General features: G+C 49.0%; 1 protein-coding gene across 3 annotated transcripts in view; it reads right to left on the bottom strand.

Moving 5' to 3' along the window:
- Positions 1 to 1,111: 1,111 nt before the first annotated feature.
- Positions 1,112 to 20,916, bottom strand: part of TANC2 (tetratricopeptide repeat, ankyrin repeat and coiled-coil containing 2) — a 206,714-nt gene continuing 186,909 nt past the window's right edge. For 2 of the 3 annotated variants that reach the window (XM_068418571.1, XM_068418573.1), the window contains 10 exons: positions 20,371 to 20,464; positions 16,657 to 16,790; positions 16,088 to 16,211; positions 11,820 to 11,995; positions 10,698 to 10,830; positions 10,106 to 10,135; positions 9,087 to 9,178; positions 7,397 to 7,543; positions 5,361 to 5,461; positions 1,112 to 3,656 (listed from right to left, as the gene is read on the bottom strand). In XM_068418571.1, the coding sequence (XP_068274672.1) occupies positions 1,706 to 3,656; positions 5,361 to 5,461; positions 7,397 to 7,543; positions 9,087 to 9,178; positions 10,106 to 10,135; positions 10,698 to 10,830; positions 11,820 to 11,995; positions 16,088 to 16,211; positions 16,657 to 16,790; positions 20,371 to 20,464 (2,982 nt within the window). In that variant the 3' untranslated portion in view covers positions 1,112 to 1,705. The remainder of the gene's footprint in view (positions 3,657 to 5,360; positions 5,462 to 7,396; positions 7,544 to 9,086; positions 9,179 to 10,105; positions 10,136 to 10,697; positions 10,831 to 11,819; positions 11,996 to 16,087; positions 16,212 to 16,656; positions 16,791 to 20,370; positions 20,465 to 20,916) is intronic. The other variant, XM_068418572.1, reaches the window with a different exon arrangement.

Here is a 20,916-nt window from a genome sequence, read left to right as displayed (position 1 = left end):
GCGCTGGGGATATGCTCGTTTACACCAGCGGAGGCTGGAGCCCACAATTTGGTTTAAGAAGTCTCGCAATCTAGTCGCGTAGCCCTTTGGAAACACTGCCAGGTATCGCTCCTCCTGCTCAGCGCCGAAATAGCTCTGAAGAGTTGATATGAGTGAGGTTTGGCATCGGGCAACAGGCACTAATTTGCTTTAAAACAAGCTACAGGGTTATCGCTCTCCCCTGGTTCATCCCACCCTTCGCCCTCGGTTAACTGAAAAGGCAGATTACAAACCCACCGGTAATTAATGAATCTGTAAAGAAAGTCCCTCCACCCCCCCCAAAAATTTGAAAGAATAATGAAAAAAAAGTACTGACAATCCTTTAAAAAGGATTTTGGAAGCGGCCCCTGCTTTTCACACTGGCTTGATGTGATTTGCATTTGATTTAAAAAAAAGAAATAGAAAAAAAACAACCCAAACTAAAAAATGGCCTGAAATAGATTGCATAAATAAATTATAAATATTTCTCTTTTAACTACAGGTCCTTAAAAAGTAAAACATGGTCTCTACCATTAACAGGTAGAGATTTCCAAGGTTTTGGGAATGGATCTTAGAGGAGTGCAGCCCTCGCTCCGGCACCATCGGGAAAAAGCCGAAGGGAGGGGATGCTGCCAGCCTGGCTCTGCAGAAGGACCCCTCCTGTCTTGGGAACTATTGTGCCACGTTATGCAGCCTCGCCATAAAAAAAAAAAATAGAAAAAAAAATTTTAAATTGCCATTTTCCTCCTTGAATACAATTTTCTAAGTCAGATTTTTGTTTGGCCTTGCAAGTAAAAAAAAAACCCACCAAATGAAATGGCCAACATGAACCCGCCCCGGTGACAACGCGGTGTTGTGTGTGAGGTGCAGGCACCTGCTAACGGCGTGAAGAAGTTGTTGCAATCCCAGTCCACGCGTGAGAGGTTTCTGGCCAATCCCCTCGGCTGGTTTTACTATACGAAGGGGCCAACTTTCATCTCTCAACGCTTGTAAAATGCCCCCAGAGCAAATCCGCGTCGGAGCACCCGGTAGGTAGTTTGCAAAGTAGCAAAGCATCGTGTGACCCCCCCCACCCCTTCTGGCTGATGACGCGATTAAATAATGAAGGAATCCAATTCGGATTAAATGGCTACAAACCAGATGGAGCAGGATGGTGGTTGTGCATAGCTACTTGGTATTAAAACACATCGTGCCCTCGCTCGCTGCAGGTTATTTGCTCCTTGGGGTAAAGAACCGAACGACCCGGCTGGCACGGGGCCCTGCAGCCTGGGGAAAGGCTCCTGCGATCCCTGCTCTGCTCCCACTAGGAATTCCCACCAGGACTGAGGAAGAGCTCATCGAGACAAAAGAAACCCATTTAAACCGAACGGGATTGTCTCTTGAAAAAAGAGCTGGTTACCTCCCGCTGCGTAGGGGCTATTTCTGGACCACCCTGCACCGTGTACTAAGATATCCTTGGTTGGGAACTTGGCTGGAACTGGGCGAACGATACCAGCTCGGCTGATGTTGGCTTCACAGTCAGCTGGGGAACGAAAGGGCTGGAGCACGTGCATGGCTGGCTGACCACCACACGAAAGTACCAGAGAAACTTGGTCATGTAGCTACCAAAGAGAAATAAAAATAATAATATGCATGGAAATCAAGCTTGGAAGTGTGTGCTGAAAACATGAGGGTCTTACTCCAACTTTTACACATTAGACTCCACAAATGGTCTCTTTGGTTTGATTGGGGATGTCTGCCCTTGCCTGGAGTCCCTGGAGAGCTGCCTGTACAGGTTGTCCTGGTAGGCCTGCGCCACAGGCAGTGTCCTCGCCACCTTGACGTCGGGATACGAGGAGGCTTGGGTGACTCTCTCCAGGAGATCTCCCCGGGACCCATTGGCCAGCATCCCATGGGGGCTGTAATAGTCTTCCTCTAGCAAATGGCCATTCTGTGCATTGTTGGTTTTGTTATAAAAGGCAATGTTGCTGATTGAAGAAGGCGGGCTGAACGATTCCGGCTGGGGGAGATTGCCAGGAGACGTAGGACTAATGACAGTGTCCACTGACGACACAGCCCAGGTCCGGTTCTGCTGATGGAGGTGGGGGTACTGCTGAGTCCGAGCCGTTTTATCTATGATTCCCATGAACGGTGTGGTCCGGGAACGGGCTGGCTCGCTGGGGTAACCGCCCTGCGTGGGAGAGACCGGAGAAAGTTCATCACATGCTCTGTCGTAAGCTGGCTTGAGAGGAATCTCCATTTGCTGAATCGAAGCAGAAGGGCGGAAGTTGGGAGTCAGGTTGGAGGTGGAGGAGATGCTATTGCTGGAGGGAGAGAAGCGGAGGCCGACGCTCTGAGAGTGGAGCAGGGGCCTTGGAGTCGGTGGGTGAGGCTTTATTTCGCTGGGATTAACCGTGATGGGCCGCCTTATGAGATGAGACACATCTGGAGAGCCCAGCTGGCTGGCAGGGAGGGAAGAACGCTCCAGGTCGAGCTTCGAGTGGCACACTGGGTAGTAAGAAGCGGACTGGCTTCGTCCGATCTGAGGTGTCTGGCTGTATCTCATCCCTCCCCTATACGCCGAGGAGGGTCTCTGCGGAAGGTCTTCTTTAGCCAGTCCTCCATGCTGACAGATCGCTCCCGCGCTGAGGCTCGCCTGAACGTGCTGCACCGGTCTGCTGTCCCCGACGATGCCCCCGATGGAGCCCTGGTAGACCAACCTGCTCTGGCTAACCCCCATTTCCCCTGACGCCGCCTGGTACTTGCTGGCCATCGAGTGGGCAACCTGGCTGTAAGCACCGGTTGGGATCACAGTGCTCGAGTGGACGGCGGAGCTGGGCTGGTTGCTCCTCACGATCTGCGCCTTGGCTGGCTGCAGCCTCAGCCCCTGCTGCGGCACGGCCACGGGGAGCTGGGGCATCTGGAAAGACCTCTGCGTCATCTTGGACAACGGAGACTTTGGTCTACCGGGGAGCTGGCTGACTCCGGTAGGTTCTTGCTGATAACGGACCGGGGAACCGGACTGTGACCTATAAACGCTCATGCTTTCTGCTGGGGGACTGGCGCGATACTGAGGACCTCTACGAAGAGGAGAAGGTGGTGGGCTTTGATACTCCTTCCCTTGGCTTCCGACAGGAGGTGGGCTGAAGCGGTAAGAGGAGCCCTGGTGAGCAGGGGACGTGTGCGGAGGACTGGGTCTATAATGCGAGTTTTGGTGCGTCGGAGACAGAGCAGGAGACGTGGACTGGTACCCTTGCCTGGTTGGTGAACCCACGGAGCTATTGGACCTGAAATCAAAGACCTGATGAGAGCCAAGAGGTGAGCCAGAAATATAGGCTGAGTCCCTGTGAGCAGGGGACGGGGGTGGGCTCTGGATGATGGGCAGCCCTTGGTTTGGCCTGGCCTCTGTCTGCAAGCCAATGGAAACATTTTCTACATCCTGCTCAAGGTATTCCTCCTCAAAGATATCTTGCACAGAATACAGCTCTTCATGCTGGGCTTCAGGTTCCGGCTCCACCGGGAGCGGCGGCGGCTGCTGCTGCTGCTGCTGCACCTGCCTGCACTCCTCCTCCACCCGCAGCAGCAGGCGCTGAATCTCCCGGTTGTTGGGACACAGCTTGATGGCCTCGTTCAGGTCCTCCAGGGCTGCTGAAAACTGCCTGCTTGACAAAGGGACAGAAATGAGAACTGAAATTACTCTGGATTTGAACGGAGCCGTTCTCGGAGGCTCCTGGGGGTAAGTGGTTTGTCCGTGTTACTGAGGGAGAGGTCTGTGATTGCTACCGCTGGCTGCGTCTCTCAAACCCTCTCTTATGTGACTCTCTCGAATTTATTTTATCTAAACTGAAGGAAACCACTGCCAGCCATTCAGGGGAAGAGGGGAACACAGCCCTGAGATGGCACAACCCAGACTAGCAGAGATGTCTGTCCTCTGCAGTGCGCATTCCAGGCTAATTAATTACTCCTCACGGCACCACCCTGAGCTATCCCTGCGTTAGCAAAGGGGAACCCAAACCATCGATAACCACGAGCCAAGCTCAATGCTGCTGTAAACAAGCGCGGCTTTGACGGAGTTGCAACCACTCACGCTAGTGAAAACTTAACTTCTGCCTGATGCCAAGGCCACCCAGCGCGAGGGCTGGCTCCAGAGCACGGGGGCTCCCACGGGTCAGCGCCTGCGGCAAGGCTTGTCTCTCCGGTTTTGCAATGGATTTGGCTCACTTCTTCAGAAAGGAAGGAATGGAGCAATGTCAGGGAGCCTGCGGGCCCCCGGGGAAGCCTTTGTGAGGGGAAGGCCAGCCTGGGAGGAGTAAAAGGGAGGTGGGGTTTGGGGAAGGGGCTTGTCATTGACAGGGACACTGTTTGCTTTTGAGCAAAACCACCTGTTTGGACATGATCATCATCTGCGGGGATGATCAGAGAGAAAAACTCCCCAGCACCTCCCAGCACCAGCCTAAGCTTTTGCACAAGCCATTGAAAATCAGGTGGAGGAAGGAAAAGCCTCCTGTTCCCTGGACTGTGCCCTGACCTCAGGGGTGCTGCTGGGCACAAACTGGGAAATAGAGAGGAAAAGCCAAAGCGTTGATGGTTTCTGCTGGAGAGACCTGGGGAGAAAAGGATGGTTGTATGTGGGGAGGCTGATATCATCTGGAAGGGAACCTGGTCTTATGCTTCCTTACAAGTATTTTGGAAACAATGGAGAGGAAAACCATTAGAGGAAAGGCATTAGGTCAGCGGGGCTCGGTTTTGAAATGAATTTAATCTCATATCTTTTAGCCTTCAGGGAGGTTACCAAGGGAATCTTCCGGGTTCCCTCTGAGCTGCAGAGAGCTCCCAGTGCTGCAGCTCTCTAGAAGCTGGCTGCAGTGCTCTGAGCATGGCTGGGAGCTCCCGGCTGGCCCCTGCCTGCACGGTCACACAGCAAGGTAGCAGCTTCTGCCCTGCAACAAGTGCTGTAGGACAGAGAGATTCACATGTTTTAAGGCCAGAAGAGATCACTGTGATGAAGGAGTTTGCCCTCTCGCATAACACAGGGCTTCCAGGAGTCATATTTTGCTCCAAGTCCCAGCTGTGGTTGAACTGAAGTGTATTTTTAAAAAGAACACCCAATCTTGGTGTAGTTAAGATGTTCAAAGTTCAACTAAGATGAACCTCTCAAGACATTTGCCTTCAGCTTTCTCCAGAAATTACCAAATGAGGGAGGGTGTTACTTTGGAGTTTGGGAGGTTTGTGATCTCACTAACGAATGTTCCTTTGCCTTTTCTTCCCATGGGGACACTGGTTTTGCACAGTGAACGCCTACATCGGTGTGGCCAGGCTTGAAGAGACCAGCCCCTCGCCCTTTTCTCTCTCTCTCTCCTCACCTGCTGCTGCGTTTGGCCCTTGCTCTTGCATAGTAAGCTTCATAAGATTTCGGTTTCAGCTCCAGTGCTTTAGTAGCAAATTCCTCCGCCATTCCAAAATCCTGTCATTACAATAGGTGCGCAGATAAGTAATTGAATAGATATAGAAATAAAAAATATATACAGTTTGGGAACAAAACAAACTTAATATGGACATTTTTTTGTTGCATGTAAACTCAAAACTTGATGGTACCGGAATGTTTCACATGGGTTCGACATCATTTACAGCCAGAGAACTACGATGGCACGTCCAAAGGCTCCAAGCCCTCTCGTGACGCCGGATGCTGTCGGCACCCAGAGAGGCCACCGTGCCACTGGCTCTGTTCTCACTGACTGCGTCCCCAACAAGCGCATGCAATCCCTCTCCAACGACCCACAGTCTTGAGGAAACATCTGGTGTCGCAGAGGCTGGAATGTAATCTCAATGTAATCTCACGAAGGATTTTTTTTCCACAGTTGAAAGCAAGAGGAAACTTTTCCCATGCCCTCTGCTTCCCACTCTGCAACACGCTGACACACTGCGAAGGGGCTGAATAAAACTGCACACAAAGGAAGGGACTACGGTACCTCGGTAGCTACAAACAGGACTTGCCTGGCAAAGGTCTCCTACCACTGCCACCCATTCCACCGCTCCTTGCCTCTCCCCTACACCTCACCTGGGAGACCGATTTGGGAGTGGGGAGGGAGAGGGTGACAGCACGGGATGGAGACTGCTCTGGGGCTTTCGAGGGGCAGTGCCACGAGCTCAGGCTATCTGCTGTGGTTCAAACCCTGCCGCCTGTCCTCCCTTGCCTTCTCCTGAATGCTTCACGTACCGCTGAGCTCAGCTGAAGCTCAGCACTCACGCAGACCTTCCCAGGGGAGGGGCTTTCATTTCACAACCAAACATTGCTTTGGATCGCTGCCTTGGGCTCTCACCCTGAGCAGTTCTGGGAGCACGGACCGCAGAGTACTCCTGATTTGTTCAAAAACTCCCTAAGCAAACTCTTGCTATCTGGACACCCTGCCTGGGGAAGCTCATACGTTTGTTTGAACCTTCAGTAGCAGAGATATTGCCTAACAGACTACACTGGGGATGTAGTCAAGAGGTAAGCACCTTTATGGTCTCATCTATAGGTGCAAAAACTGCAGGAGCAATTACAACCCTCTGTAATTTTCCATCACAAAACCTGGGATTCCCCAGCTAACAATAAACCAAAAATCCTGTCCTTACAGTGCAGACTTAGCTGCGAGTTGCCTTGTTTAAAGAGAAGGTTCACGAACTGTGTCGTTTGTTCCCCAGCATTAAGATTGTACTTCCATTGCTTTTCATCTGTCTCCCTCACAGCTCAAAGAAATGAAGGTGTCACAAAAACCCCTTCCCCTCTGGTAGAATCTTCACTGACTCATGGCCTCGGTGGAGATTTTACTTTTTGAGTCTATGGAGGCTTTAAGTTGTCGAGGCGAAAGTCCCTGAACACAGAGCAAGGGGAAGGTGGCACTTTGCTGGAAGAACAGCCGTGCCGCAGGAGCTGGTCGCTAGGTGCTGCTAGATTGGAGCAGGGAGAGTGACAGTGATCCGGGTTCTGGGAGGAGAGGGAGGATGTGGGGGTGTTTCTGGATGAGTCACTGCCCTGGGGAAGTGCTGGCCCCCTAAGCGTATGCTCCTTCATTTTAAATTAATTAGTATTCCAAGGAGCACACCTCCTAGCTCCTCCCTCACTGCTGCCCTAGAAATGTGGAGAATGCCTCCACCCCCAACTCACAGCATCATCAAAAGGGAATAATAAAAAATTCAAAAAGCTATAAACATAGCAATGAATTTTTAATCATCAGAAACGCATATTAAATCATTACTTCTTTTGCATTATAAAATGTCAGTGCTCTGTGAAGGACAAACCAGGTTACAGAGAGGACAGATCTCAGAGGTCAAAGCACCATTACAGGATGGACACGTCTTTGAACAGGCAGAAAGCCGGCAGCTTGCACTTAAGGCCATGAAGAGTGGGGAGACTTACATTCATTTTCCTTCGACATCGGGAGAGGTTGAGAAGAAGCGACACCTTCAGCTCCCGGAAGGTTTTCAGGTCTTCTCCAAACCCTTCCCTGGGGAATTTTTTCAGAGCATACTGGTAGCGCTGGGCAGCCTCTTTCACTTTACCTTTCTAATAGAAGGAGAACATGTCAGAACACATCCTTGGGTTGAATATACTTCATTGCAGAGAACTCACTCACCAGCCCCAGGAACGTTTGGGGTGATGAAGGTGACACGACTTCACTATTTAGCTCTTTTGGAGAAAGGAAAGCCAGAACATTTGATCAAGGGAACATTTAATCTGGAAAAGCAAATGCGTTGTGCAAGTTGAGTTCTCCCCCTTGGTACAGAGCTGTCACGCTACAGTGGGAAACACAGCACAGATCGTGTGAAGTCGATACAACTCCATCTGGTTTTGGGATGGATGGTCTTTTCAGCTGGGTGATCAGTAACCCCTTCTTGGAGAACACCCTCTACTCAAAGCCTAATAAGCACCAGGGAGGGTAAAGAATACAAAGCGTGGGACTTCAGGTGGAGTTCCCAGGGCTCAGAGCAGCCTCTGCAATAGCAAAGATAAATAAACGTTATGGCACTGATGCGGCTCTTAAGTTGGACAAACAGATTGGGATTAATCTCCCTGGACTTTCAATGTCTAAAAATTAGGTGTCTACATCTAAACCTGTCAACTGGGTTCCTTTTATAGTTATTGGGACGTAACAGTCACCTTCAAAGGGTGACTCAGCTTTGCTAATGTGGGCACCTATTTTTGGGCTGGGATGATCTGCGCCCTGGAGGGGGGGCAGCCACGGCAGCTGGGGTGAAAGAAAGAGGGCAAAATGGGATCTAGGACGCATGCAATTCCACGATGACCCCGACATAAATTTTGCAGCTATGAACAGTCAGCTTTAAAACCTTGTAGACTCAGGTTTCTCAGCTGTATCATGTATCTCTCGCAGATAATTCCAGTTACAATGCCAGCTTTGCATATTTTCTGTTTCACCCCTAGAGCCTAACAGTGAATCATTGTTGTACTTGCACATTTTGTGTGTGTGCAGATCTCCAGGTTTTAAAGATTGGCTTAAAATAAACACAGAGCAAAAAAGACTCTCTGACTCTACCAGTGGAACGTCTCCCACGGGCTAAAGGACACGACAGAGCCATCTGTGTCCTGACAATCTGTTTGCATTGCAAAAAGTTTCTTCCAGGAGTTGTTCTGGGATATACTATCTTGTTGCCTTGTTATACAGCAGTGAGCCTGCGAGGTAATGACAACGTTGCCAGATCTGATGGGATGACATCAGCACTCCAAATCTCTCTAAAACACTTGGGTTCTGCTGTTTTCAAAGAGGCAATGAAGTGCTGGCTCAAACCCAGAATGCAGAGAGACTTGGCTTTGCTTCAGCTTTGTTACAGATTTGGGCAATCAATCCCCTGTCCCCAACCCCACTAACCAAAACCAAACAGTTTGCAACACCAGGAATGCTGCGAGCAGTAGCTTTTACTTGCCATGGATTAAGGCAGCAGCATTGCTCAGTCAAAACCCACAGAATCACAGGAATCACAGGATGGTTTGGATTGGAAGGGACCTTTAAAGATCATCTAGTCCAACCCCCAAGGTTGCAAGGGGTTTCCACCACCAGCTGTTCAACTTTTCCAAAAAACACTCTTCTCACCTTGTAAAACATGTCTCCCTCCTCCATCAGCTTGCTCAACAGGATGATCATGATGTCTGGTTTGGAGGTTGCCATCGCCCACGTTGCTGGACCTGTAGTGTACAGGATGCATGATGGGTAAAAAACTCATACAATGCAAGGGTGGTAGGAAGCTGGGTGGAAAAAATATCCTGGGGTGGGAATTTCTGCTGGAGAGAACAACTTGGCATGGTCACAGGGCAGAGAGCTCCAAATGACTGAGCTGACAATTCCTCTCGCGCTTAAATTAACGTCATCCACATTGCAATGGTTTTCCTTTGCAGTCATTAAGGCTAACGCTAATCACCAGCACCACGATGGTCTGGGAAATGACGGGAGCCATTTCCAGGAGAGGGCAGTGCTGATTGTGGAACCAGCTGGGGTGGGGGAAACAGCGTGGTTGGGAAATAAAACGTGTTTAAAAGGAAAAAAATCAGAGTGGTTACATAAACGCATTTCTAGATTAAAATCTCTGGAAGGGTACTAGGAAATGTGCAGTTCGACTGTCGATAGGCGTTCTGCGTTTAAGGGGATTGTGATTTCCACCTTCACAAGATGTGAAGTGCTAGAGCAGCAAAGCCATTAAGGTGGGAAATACGACAAAGGAAAGGTCGTGTCTAAGTGCTGCTGGTGCCAAAGCCACCCGTGCTGGGGACACGCTGGCTCTGCGCAGGGGACCGCCCGGGCAGAGCCAGTCGGTATCTCAAGGTCTAAGACGGGGAGGGAAGGGGTGGCAAAAATTTGGGGACAACTCATTAGTGTGGGTGAAGAATAAGTCAACAATATTCTATAAGTAGATTCAGTACAGTTTTTGTGGGGGAAGGAGGTTAGTTTTTGAGTTCAAGTTATTCTCTGCAACAGTCATTAAAAAAATTATTTGAAGGTGAGGTAAATTAAAAGATTAGAGGTGTTGGGGACGCATGCAGGCTAAATCAAACAGGAGAAAGCAAGGCTGACAAAGCTATCAGATCGAAGCTGATGCTGACAGCAATGAGATATACCTCGTGGGCGACTCGGTAACGTCTGACAACCTTCAAAGAAAGGAGAAAACAAAAAGTTGTAGGAGAGAGGGGGAAAAAAAATGGATGAAGGTGAAAAAAAAAAAAAGAAAGGAAAAAAGCAGCTGTGAGAGGCAGGCAGCAAAGAAGCCAATGCACCAGCAAAATCCCTTTTCACAGGAAAACGTAACGTGAGCGGCTGTGCGGCGCAGTGCGGGTACCACTGAGGTCTGGAAGCATACACAGAGCGAGTGAACGCAGCAGCTCACAGCAATGCATGGACATAGTACGTTTGTCGACTCAAGACTAGTAAAGATAGAAAAAGCATTACCAGAGGAAAGACCTTGCCAAAGAAACAGTTGTTTATTGATTAACTTTGCTAAGTAATACGACAGCAAAAAAAAAATATATATATTCCCCGTTTTAATAAAGAGAACAAGGCAGTGATGGCTCGCCGGCTGCTTTGGGAGCACAGAGCAGCAGCTGGGGCTGAGGCCACCCCTGTGGTATGGTTGCATGTTCTAGGAAGCCAGCCCCGCTGCTCGGGGCCCTGCCTGAGCACAGAGCCGACGGACCATTGTCCCCTTGTCCCTACCTATCTTTGCTCCTTTCTTCAGGAGAGTGACGACGACCGAGGTGTTGCGGCACCCCACTGCCCTGTCGAGGGGGCGCATCCCGCTGTAGTCGACGTGCTCGATCATGGCCCCATGGTCTACCAGAAACTGAACCTGCAACGAGAAGCCCAACAGTCAGTTCTGCTCCTGGGCGAGACCTTTGCCTGCTGCTGGGGATGTAGAACCAGCAGAAGCCCATTGCTTGGAGTAAAACCACCTCTCTAGAATCACAGACTCACAGCCTGGTTGGAGTTGGAAGGGACCTCTGGAGATCATCCACCCCAACCCCTGCCAAAGCAGGGTCACCCACAGCACGTTGCACAGGGTCGCGTCCAGGTGGGTTTGAATATCTCCAGAGAAGGAGACTCCCCCCCTCCCTGGGCAGCCTGTGCCAGGGCTCTGGCACCCTCACAGTAAAGAAGCTTTTCCTCATATTCAGATGGAACTTCCCATGTTTCAGTTTGTGCCCGTTGCCCCTTGTCCTGTCGCTGGGCACCACTGAGAAGAGTCTGGCCCCATCCCCTTGACACCCGTCCCTAAGGTATTTGTGAGCATTGATAAGATCCCCCCTCAGTCTGCTCTTCTCCAGGCTGAACAGCCCCAGCTCCCTCAGCCTCTCCTCCTAAGAGAGATGCTCCAGCCCTCTGACCATCTCCATACCCCTCCAGTGGACTCTCTCCAGTAGTTCCTTGTCTTTCTTGAACTGGGGGGCCCAGAACTGCACACAGTTATTCCAGGTGTGGCCTCACCAGGGCAGTGTAGAGGGGGAGGAGAACCTCCCTTGACCTGCTGGCCACACTCTTCCTCATGCACCCCAGGACACCATTGGCCTTCCTGGCCCCAAGGGCACATTGTTGGCTCATGGTGACCTTGCTGTCCACCAGAACTCCCACGTCCTTCCCCGCAGAGCTGCTTTGCAGCAGGTCAACCCCCAGCCTATAAGGCCTGAGGGTCCATCAGTCTCATGTGTTGTCCTCTATGGAAGCACCTGCATGTATGGAGGGTGAGGACACTATATGCTTATCGCTACGTCAAGCTGAGCTATACTATTTTGAGGGTTTTACGCTGTCCTTTTTGTTCTGCACCTATTACTAGCCACTCACCACTTCCGCATCGCCGTAAAAAGCTGCCAGGTCCAGCGGAGTGCGTCCATTTTTATCGGCGTGGTCGGTGGCAGCCCCATTCTCCACGAGGGAACGCACCACAGAGAGATGTCCCTTCAGACAAGCCCAGCTGAGGGCTGTCAAGCCCTCCTTGTCCATTAGGGAAATGGAGGCACCTGAAAGAACAAGCACCAGTTCACTTAAAAGCTCTCTGTTGTTGACCACCATGATACAACAAACCACCCCCTTAGTTATGACAGCTTATTTTTAGAGAGCTATGTATGTAATTATTAATTACTTCATTAACATTTCTCCCACCGCGGAGCCCATCCTCCACAGCAACTTCAAACGTACCGACGGGAACTGTGGCAAATGAGTTTATTCACACCGAGCTGCAAACTTTTTCGCACCTCGCTCCGTAGGCTTTTCTGGCAAACACCTTCCGAGCAGCAGGGTGGATTTGACATCCCTCATCTGAGACATCAATCTTTCTTTTTAACTGTGTTTTTTTTTTGTTTTTAATCAAATCCCATTCCAGCCTGCGTGAGTCAGAGATGAAGACCATTTCGCTGTTTCAGCAGGTCACGGCGTACCAAGGGGAACTAAGTCAATTCAGCTCAGTTCTTCTAAAAAAGCACATATTTTCCCCTCTTCACTCCCCTCCCCTTTACCCAAACCGACACAGCTTCCAGCAGTGTTTCTCCCTGAACTTTACCCAACATAAATACAACGTTGTGGGATAAACTACTGCCAACTGCAAGCCAAGGAGAGAGGGACTTGACGTTTTCTTGGATGAAGGAATGGTGCTGCCATACCAACGGGTCAGCATTGCTTCACACGGCATATGGATATGCAAACGAGATCTGAACAGCAGCATGAAGTGAACGCTCCTCTTCATGGCACGAACACAACTCCTGTTGCCATGGCACAGGCAGGGCTCCGGCTCTTGAGCATGCAGAAGAGATCCGTATCAGCTCTGCTCCTCCGAGGAATTACGGCTCCCTGCGGGATGCTCCTGCCAGCACGGTGCCATGAATTGCTGCTGCAGTATTCTTCTCCTTTAGGTAAAGCCTAAACTGCCCAGCGTGAGATCTTCCCTGGCTCCAGAAAGCTCCGCAGGTGGGGGAGTAATGTGAATTTCCTCAACCTTCCCCTTCATCCCAGCTGACGTATCCCCCGGTTAGCACACGTTGCCCAGATGATAGCAAACTGAGAGGGCTTCCAGCTCGCACATTTGTTTGCGGAGGAGCACAACACAGGAGCTTTTGCCTGGGCTACGTTCAGAAACCTCCACCCCGAGCTCTCAGCAGAGCCGCAGCATCCTGCTCGCTGCGTGCCTCCGACCTGCAAGGCAGCTGACATGTACAAACTAAGGCATGACAACATAAACTCACACCATCTTGCCAGCCTTCTCTCGTGTTGCCCACACGGCACCCAGGAACCCTTCTGAAGCTCTCCAAAAGCCCTCCAGATGATCCTCAGCTGACCCAAGGCCAACTTCTGCTCAGCAAAGCAGGATAAAGCGTCATTTAATTCCTTCTTATTTCTACCAGGGACTTTCTTGCAATCAAACCGTCAAAGTCTTCTCTTGTGTTTTCCCTCTGACTCTTCTGGAACAGGTGAGAAAGCTCCTGCAGTAAGAGGGAAGGCTGGAAAGCTGCATCCTCACTCAGCCTTCCCACTCCTTCCCCAGCCCAGTGGCAGAGACTCACTGTACCCACATAGTGACATGCCCAGACTTCAGGGTATCACTGCAGCAACACAAGCTGAAGGTCCAAGTGAGCGGACAATGCGCTCTGATGAACCTCTGCTTGACTCTGAAGGCATCTCCCACTCCTTCAGGGAGCTCTGACCTATTTTGCATTAAGGCAGTGAGACATGAAACAAACTGATGGTTTCAAGGGCTTAAGGTGACCTCATGGGACCAATCCTTGCTGCAGTGGGAAAGATTTTTGTCTGGGTAAACCCAGCTTGCTTCTGAGAAGGGCTGGGCTGCTCCTTCCCTAAAAAAATTAACTGGCTAAATGCAAGAGCTGATGATTTCATGTTACCCAGCAGGCAGGCAACAATGAGCCAGCTAGAGAAAAAAAGAAACCACTGACACTTGGAGCATCAAAAAGCAGGAGGGAAGGGATCCGACGATCCTTTCTGTCCGGAGGATGCAGCCAAAGCTGCCGTGCCCAGGCAGGGTCACCCTGCGGGGACGGGGCTCAGCGCCGTGTGCCAGAGGCACAGGACAGACAGTGAGGAGCAGCATCCACACGTACCACGTACCCCGAGGTAGCAAAACCATGGAGGGATCAATTTTTGCAGGAAAACGAGATTCAGAATCAAGCTCTCTCCCAACGGAGGGAGCATCAAGGATTATTTTGCTTTGTGTAACACAGATCTGTGTAAATACCAGCTTTAGCAGAGCTGCTACCAGGGAAGTTTAATTCACCGTTCACACCTCCATTACGTCTGGGTGTTAAGCGAGAGCAGTAGGTAACTCTAAAAACTTGGATTTAAAATTGATTGATGACTGCAACTCGGTTAATAAAAAGTGTTTACAAACGCTGACTGTGTTAATCAAGTACAGCCAAATGAGATTTGCTTTGCAACGCACTAATTAATGCTTATGGCTTATGATTCACACACTTTGATTTTAATGAAACATTGAACAGGATTGTCAAAGCCATTTTAATTAAAATACACCATATATCACTGTACTCTGCCCAGGCTTGAGCTAACTTCTCAGGACCATGTGTTACAGCATATTTAGTGGAGTTTAAAAGGTCCATTCTTGTAAATAGCTTAATAAAGTAAAAAAGATTTTCAAATTTTTGACTTCTTGGGCTCTCAGTGTCCAAAGAGCCAGGGAAACATTATGTGCATTTGCTGGTGATCCCATAGCCAAGATCAGATTATCTGGTATTTTCATCCTCCACTGAACCAGTCAGTCTTAAGAAACAGCTAAGAACAATTAATGCACAGTTCTCAAGTCTGGCAAAAAAAAGAAATCACTTATTTAAAGCCTTTTACACAGATTCAGTCAAGCTGCAAAAGGGGCCACATTACAACTTACATATGGAGAGTGTTCGTTTGAAACTTTTAAAAAATCAGAAAAGAATTAATTGAATCAATTAATAAGAAACTTATGGCTCAAACTGATCTTTGTCACATCCCTGCACAGATTACAGCACTGAACAGCAAGGATCCCACTGGCCGGTGGCTCAAGACAGACAGACAGGCAATGAGAAATTTGTTCTGGGAAGCCTGGCAATTTTACAGTGAAAAAAAAGTGTTCTTACAACTACTATGTAAAATATTCAAGTGTTTCACATTTTGGCTAAGAGGTCAGACACAGTCACTTACGACACGAAGAAAATATCCCTTCCCAAACCTGAAATAAAAATATCAAATAACAGTACAAGAATTAAATGCTGTTTCTAGCCAAAAAAGAACAGAAAATTATCCAAACAAACCAAACAAACATTGGCTATTTGTCAAAAAAACCCCCCAAGTATCTAAGGAGCTACAGAAATAAGACATAATCGTGCTCACACGGGTTGCAGGCAGCGTGTTGTTCTGACTCACCTCAAACACATACGGCAGAAATGAGTAAAACCGAAACGTGCTCCTGTTGACTGAGTAACTCCTGATGAAGGAGAGTTATTAGACACTGAAGGTACTGAGCAAAGCGAATCTGTGAGTGCCAAGCTGAAGAGCAGGCTGTCTTCAAAACAATTCTGGTTTGTTTTTAACAAATACACCAAATCCTTGCCTGTGGCAGGGCCTTATCCTCCTGCTGATGCCAGTGTCAAAAATGTAGGCAACAAGACTAGCACTAAAAATGGAAGTGTTAAAACGTGTCCCAAACTCTGTGGTTGAGTCTTGCCTGTCTCTTCCATGGTGATGCTGATGGTTCAATCACATCTCTTGTTGATTTTTTTGTCTAAGGGGAAAGCCCCAAGCACAGTTCAAGGGCATATTCTTAACTCAATGCTCAAAGCACTTGTGATGTGTTATTTTCTCACTCAAATGCGTGGTTTTGAGGCTGTGAGCACCAAACACAGACAACAAAACGGACAGCCAAGGTTAACGCTAGGACTATTCTAGTCTTGCTCTCCAACAAGCTGGATACAGTGCTGAGAACCTCTCCCACCGCTCGATCCAGCGGCGGGATTACAATCCCCACCCCGACATTACAAACTCCAGCTGCGCAGGAGACAGCGCGGTGGGAGTTGCTGTGGCTGGTCTCCAACACACTTCCAAGCACATGCTCTAACCTTGTGCAAGAAGAAACTCCACTGTGCCCAGATGTCCCTCAGATGCGGCCATCATCAGCGGCGTCCGCCCCTGCTTGTCTGCCATGTTCACATCAGCACCGTGTGTGAGTAGGAGATCTACAATCTGCAACACACAAAGCGAGAACACACGTCGTACATAGAGACCCAGCTGGGAACACGTCGTATGTAGAGACCCAGCTGGGAAGAAACCAGAGCCAAGGAAGAGCAGAGTGGTCCCCATGTCTTGAAACCTCACCCCCAAGGCATGGTGACCTCTGGGATTACAGCTGCAAGATTAGGGCATAGGAGAAGCAATATGGAGGTAAGTGGAGATGTAAGGACAGGAGAAATGACCTTTTAACACAAGAGCATCCCATTTGCTTCCCAAATGGTGAGATAACACAGTACTTAAGCAAAAGCTGTCTGTAGCCAGCAAGAGCTCAGGCTGTTTGAAGCATCAGTATCACCTCTTCTCACTCCAATCACTCCCCAAAAGACTTGGGGTTTGTCTTCTCCACCCCTATTTCAGCAAGATGGAAGGGATGGCCTGACGTGAGGAACCCGCTCACCTGCCAGTGGCCCTGTCTCACGGCGCTGAAGAGCGGAACGACCCCACGGCGGTTGGGCTGTGCCACCGCGGCACCCTGCTCCAGGAGGAGCCGGCACACCTCCAGCTTCCCGCGCCCGGCCGCTGCCGTCAGAGCTGGAGGAGAGAGAAAAGCAGTGAAGGGAAGGAGCCACACTCTCTGCACAGCTTTTTTCCTGTCTGGAGATAGGTCTTTCTGACGGATACCAAAACGATGGTGCCTGAAATATATCTCACGACAAGCAAAATGAACAAAGAAAATGAGTTGGATCAGTAGAGTTCTAGCTCTTACTTGTCATTTTAGTTCACTTCAAAGGTCAACTCTTCCATGAAGAGATCCCGTAATGTTATGGAAAGAGGCTGATTGGGACAATCAGCTTTTATTATTTTCCACAAGTTGCTGTGAAACCGGCTGAGAACCACAATAAGCGTAAAATGATCTACAAGCTCGTGTGACTGAGGTTCAAGGTGTTGCTGCAAAGAAACGTAGAATCTTGTCACATGAAACCTTCACCGTTTCACCCTGTGCCTCCTGCATGTTCCCCTACTGCAAAAGCCACAGGCTGCAAGACTGTGTCTTAGTAAGGGCACCGTGTCCAGAGAAAACACAGGTCTTCAGGTACGTGCTGTCTCGACAAGACCTTCTGCGACCTGTCCTTGACTCTTTCCACCATGACTACATGAGAGCAAGTGAGGGATCAAGCTGGAGGCACTGACAGATCACTGCCAGCCCCTGCATGTCAGTCAGATTTGTAGCTTTTCTGTCCAAACAAGCACAGAGCAGCATAATTCAGACGGAGGGCTTTTACTTTTAATACCCCACTTCAGGCTGTAGATCTTTGAAACCAGGGCAACAATTGGAAAGCAAAAATGGTATGAATATGTTCACCTGTTCTCCAAGAAAAATGCTAATTCTGGGCTTTGTTCCTGGCTGGGACTGATCCTACCAGCAAGGGTCTCTGTACAAAACCAATATTATCCCTCATTTCCAGTATTATAGATGCTCTCAATATTACAGGTTGGTAGAAGTTAACACCTGACAGCTCTTTCCCTGACAAAATGTGCTCTGTTAACTCAGAAAGTATGGTTGGGTTAGAAAAGACACATCCAATCTGAAAATAGTTCCAAGGGCAGGACCTGCCTTTGACTCGTCTTTGGGATTAATTTTAGACTTTTAGGTTCCTCCCTCCTCTCCCGAACTTTCTGCGCACTTCAGCACAGCTCCTCCGGCTCGATGCTCTGCTGTTTCTGGTAGGAGTTGGAGCAGAAGGTGGGAGTCTATTTCGAACTCACGTAGCTTGTTTTTCCTTTGAAGTACATTTCTGTGGGATGGCTGATTACGAGGTGTTGATGGGTTTCCAACTGCAACACTGTTAATGTTGGGGGATTTAATTAATTCTCTATTCTGTTCCACATTATGGTGGAGTTTTCTTCTCTTGGGGTCGAGAGACACCAAGAGTTAAAAAGAAAAATCATCTCGCTGCCACAAGCAGAACATACTGCAAAATCTATAATCAGATCCATGTGGGTTTTAAACGTAAGCTACAAATATAGAAGGAGGACTGTGTGTAATGTGCACGGCAGAGGGAACGGTATGCAGGGCTTTGGGGTTCTATTTCTAAACCTGCCTGCACTTGAAACGTTGCAGGTTAATTTGAGGTATTTCATGTCTAAATGACTTATGTTTGCAACAATGAAAATACTGTAAATCACTTGTTTGGTGTTCAGCACAAAATGCTCTTTACAGAATAGACTTTACTGGAACAGGATGATTTGATCCATGGCCATACCCTTCTCCACTCTGCCTTGCGATCCACTCTACCTGGACTGACATGTGTTTTTGCTACTCTGTTCCTCAGGGTCAAAGCAACTGGTGCAGATATGTAGGTCCAGCCCGTCCTTTCCAGCTCCAAGTCAAGGGAAGCTCAAAAGCTTCTGTGCAACTGAGCAGTCAGACCTTCAGGAAGGTTCCTCACTGATGATCTGGATTTGCTGCCTGCTGCTGAGAGAAACCTATCCAAGCTCGTCTTGTATAAGGCACAGCTATCTAAGCATCTATCCTTAGAAATGGAGAAACTCTCTGAGGGGCGAAAGGAGCTCAGTCCAGCTGGACCCTAGGAGCCCAACTCACTAAGGTAGACCCAGACTTCACCAGTGCCGGTGCTTTGAACAGAAGGTTGGACTAGATAAGCCCCTGTGGTCCCTCCAGCTGCAAAGAGCTGGACAGTCTGCTGCTGCTCTGGATACAGGCACCCACCCCTGTACCTCCAGCCTTCTAACCAAAGCGGCTTTCGACATCCCCAAGCTCCAGCCCCACAGCTGGTCACCTCAAGCCCAGAGCATTATCCTGTGGCTGGTGTCCAACTGTCCAAGTCCAAAAGCTCAACTGAACTCCTTCAGGAAAAATTCTGGAAGTACCTACTTATTTAAACCTTTTAGCACTCCTTAGATGGACTTGACCTGTTTCTGACCTCACCAATGTGCCTTACAACAGCCATCAGTCTCCAAAAAACCCACAACACGAGGTAAGGCTGTGCCGTGTGTGTTTAAAGGAGATGAGAGGAAATGAGAGAAATGGAAATGGGTTTGTTTGAAGTTTTACTGTCTGTCAGAGAGCTCCTGTGGCCCAGCATGAACAAGGTGAGTCCACCAAGCCCAGCCAAGGAGCAGCAACCAGGATCCTGGGCTGGAAAACAGGAATGTTCATTTTGCAGCTTCTCCATGAGGGTGTAGCGCCAGGAGAAGGACTCATCGTGCAATAACGAAGTCTTGGCATAAATGCCATAAAACAGCCGCTGCATTTCTCAAAAATCATGGCTCAAACAAAACCTGAGACAAGTTTCAGGTGTGGACATGCCCCACTCCATCAGCGAGCAACATCAGACAAGCCCCAGTCTCCAACACCAAGGATCTGCACCAGCACATTCTGCCTCTGCTGTTGTGCAGAGCATGTCTATTTTCTCAGAGAAAAAACAACTTTATCTGGAAAAGGAATCATTAAATTGCTCCTATACAGCACGTGTATCTGTTGCCCAGCCTGGCAGCAAGACAAATGCAGTTTGATGGAGTCGTTCTTTGCACCTCCGACTCTGATGGAGTTATTACAAGTGACTCAAGATACTTTTGTGTTGGGTTTTGGGGGAAATATTCCATCTGGAGTTGGCTATAGTGTGCTGTCAGCAATTCCTAAACTTATGATGTCACTTGGCACTGCCATTTGGATGATATCAGGCTGATATCACTAAGCCAGGCAGTCAGCTCTGCTCTGCAGAAGATTAGACACACGAGCAACAAGTTTTCAGAAAATCAATGGATAATTTAACAGTCACGGTGCTGCACGTAACAGGAAAGGGGAGAGAGAAACAGGGAGATGCTTTGGATAAATATGCCCAATATCAAGAGAGAAAGAGCAGAATTTTGTGTCCATCTCACTTAATGTGAGATGTCTCAGAGAAATTAGTGGCCTGGTTGTCAGATGCTGCATGCCTGCGCACTCCTGAAAAGCGCCAGGAGCTGCAGAAGCTCAGGATTTTCAAAAGCTGAACTTCTCTCCTGGCACCTGAAATCAAATCAGAGGATCTGATCCTTCTCCCTTCATCAGAACAACGCCAGGGACCAGCGATGCATCAGGTGAAAGAGAACCCATAAATACAAACACAAACATGCAAGAAGCAGCTACAGCATCTACAGAAATCACCTGTCTCTCCCCAAAGGCTGTCAAAGCTGTTGATTTGGGCTCGCTCCACCTCCTCTTCGTCTTTTTCTGGAAGATCGAGCAGGTAGGAGACAATCTAAAACAAAATGACATGTCAGCTCACGAGCTTGGATGTGTTATATATAAACTGCTGACACCTTAACACGAGCTGCTCTGAATGCACAGAGGAAGAGGAATGCTCTCTGCCTGGCACCCTGAGCTCAAGGAAATATTCTTCCACAGATCAATCACTGAACCTGCTGCCCTGTGCAAGCAAAAAAACCAACCCCACGTGTCTTGATATGACCACACGCGATGAGCCTTTGTAGCACCAGTTCCTTATACCTGTGTCTGTCCTGCTACAGATGACCCAGCGTGTGCAGTGGATGCACCTTTGTCTGCAGCTACAGCTGCCGTAACCAGTGAGGAAACACTGGTGTGTGATCTGTATCGTGATGGACAGTGAGTATGATCACCCCCTTTTACTGCTGGGGAAACTGAGTCACGGATAAGTGATGTAATGGTGCAGTTATAATCGTTAGCCGCTTC

The sequence above is a fragment of the Nyctibius grandis genome, chromosome 26, assembly GCF_013368605.1.
Source record: "Nyctibius grandis isolate bNycGra1 chromosome 26, bNycGra1.pri, whole genome shotgun sequence".
In the NCBI taxonomy this organism is placed as follows: domain Eukaryota; kingdom Metazoa; phylum Chordata; class Aves; order Nyctibiiformes; family Nyctibiidae; genus Nyctibius; species Nyctibius grandis.
This window is presented reverse-complemented; position numbering and strand designations above follow the sequence as displayed.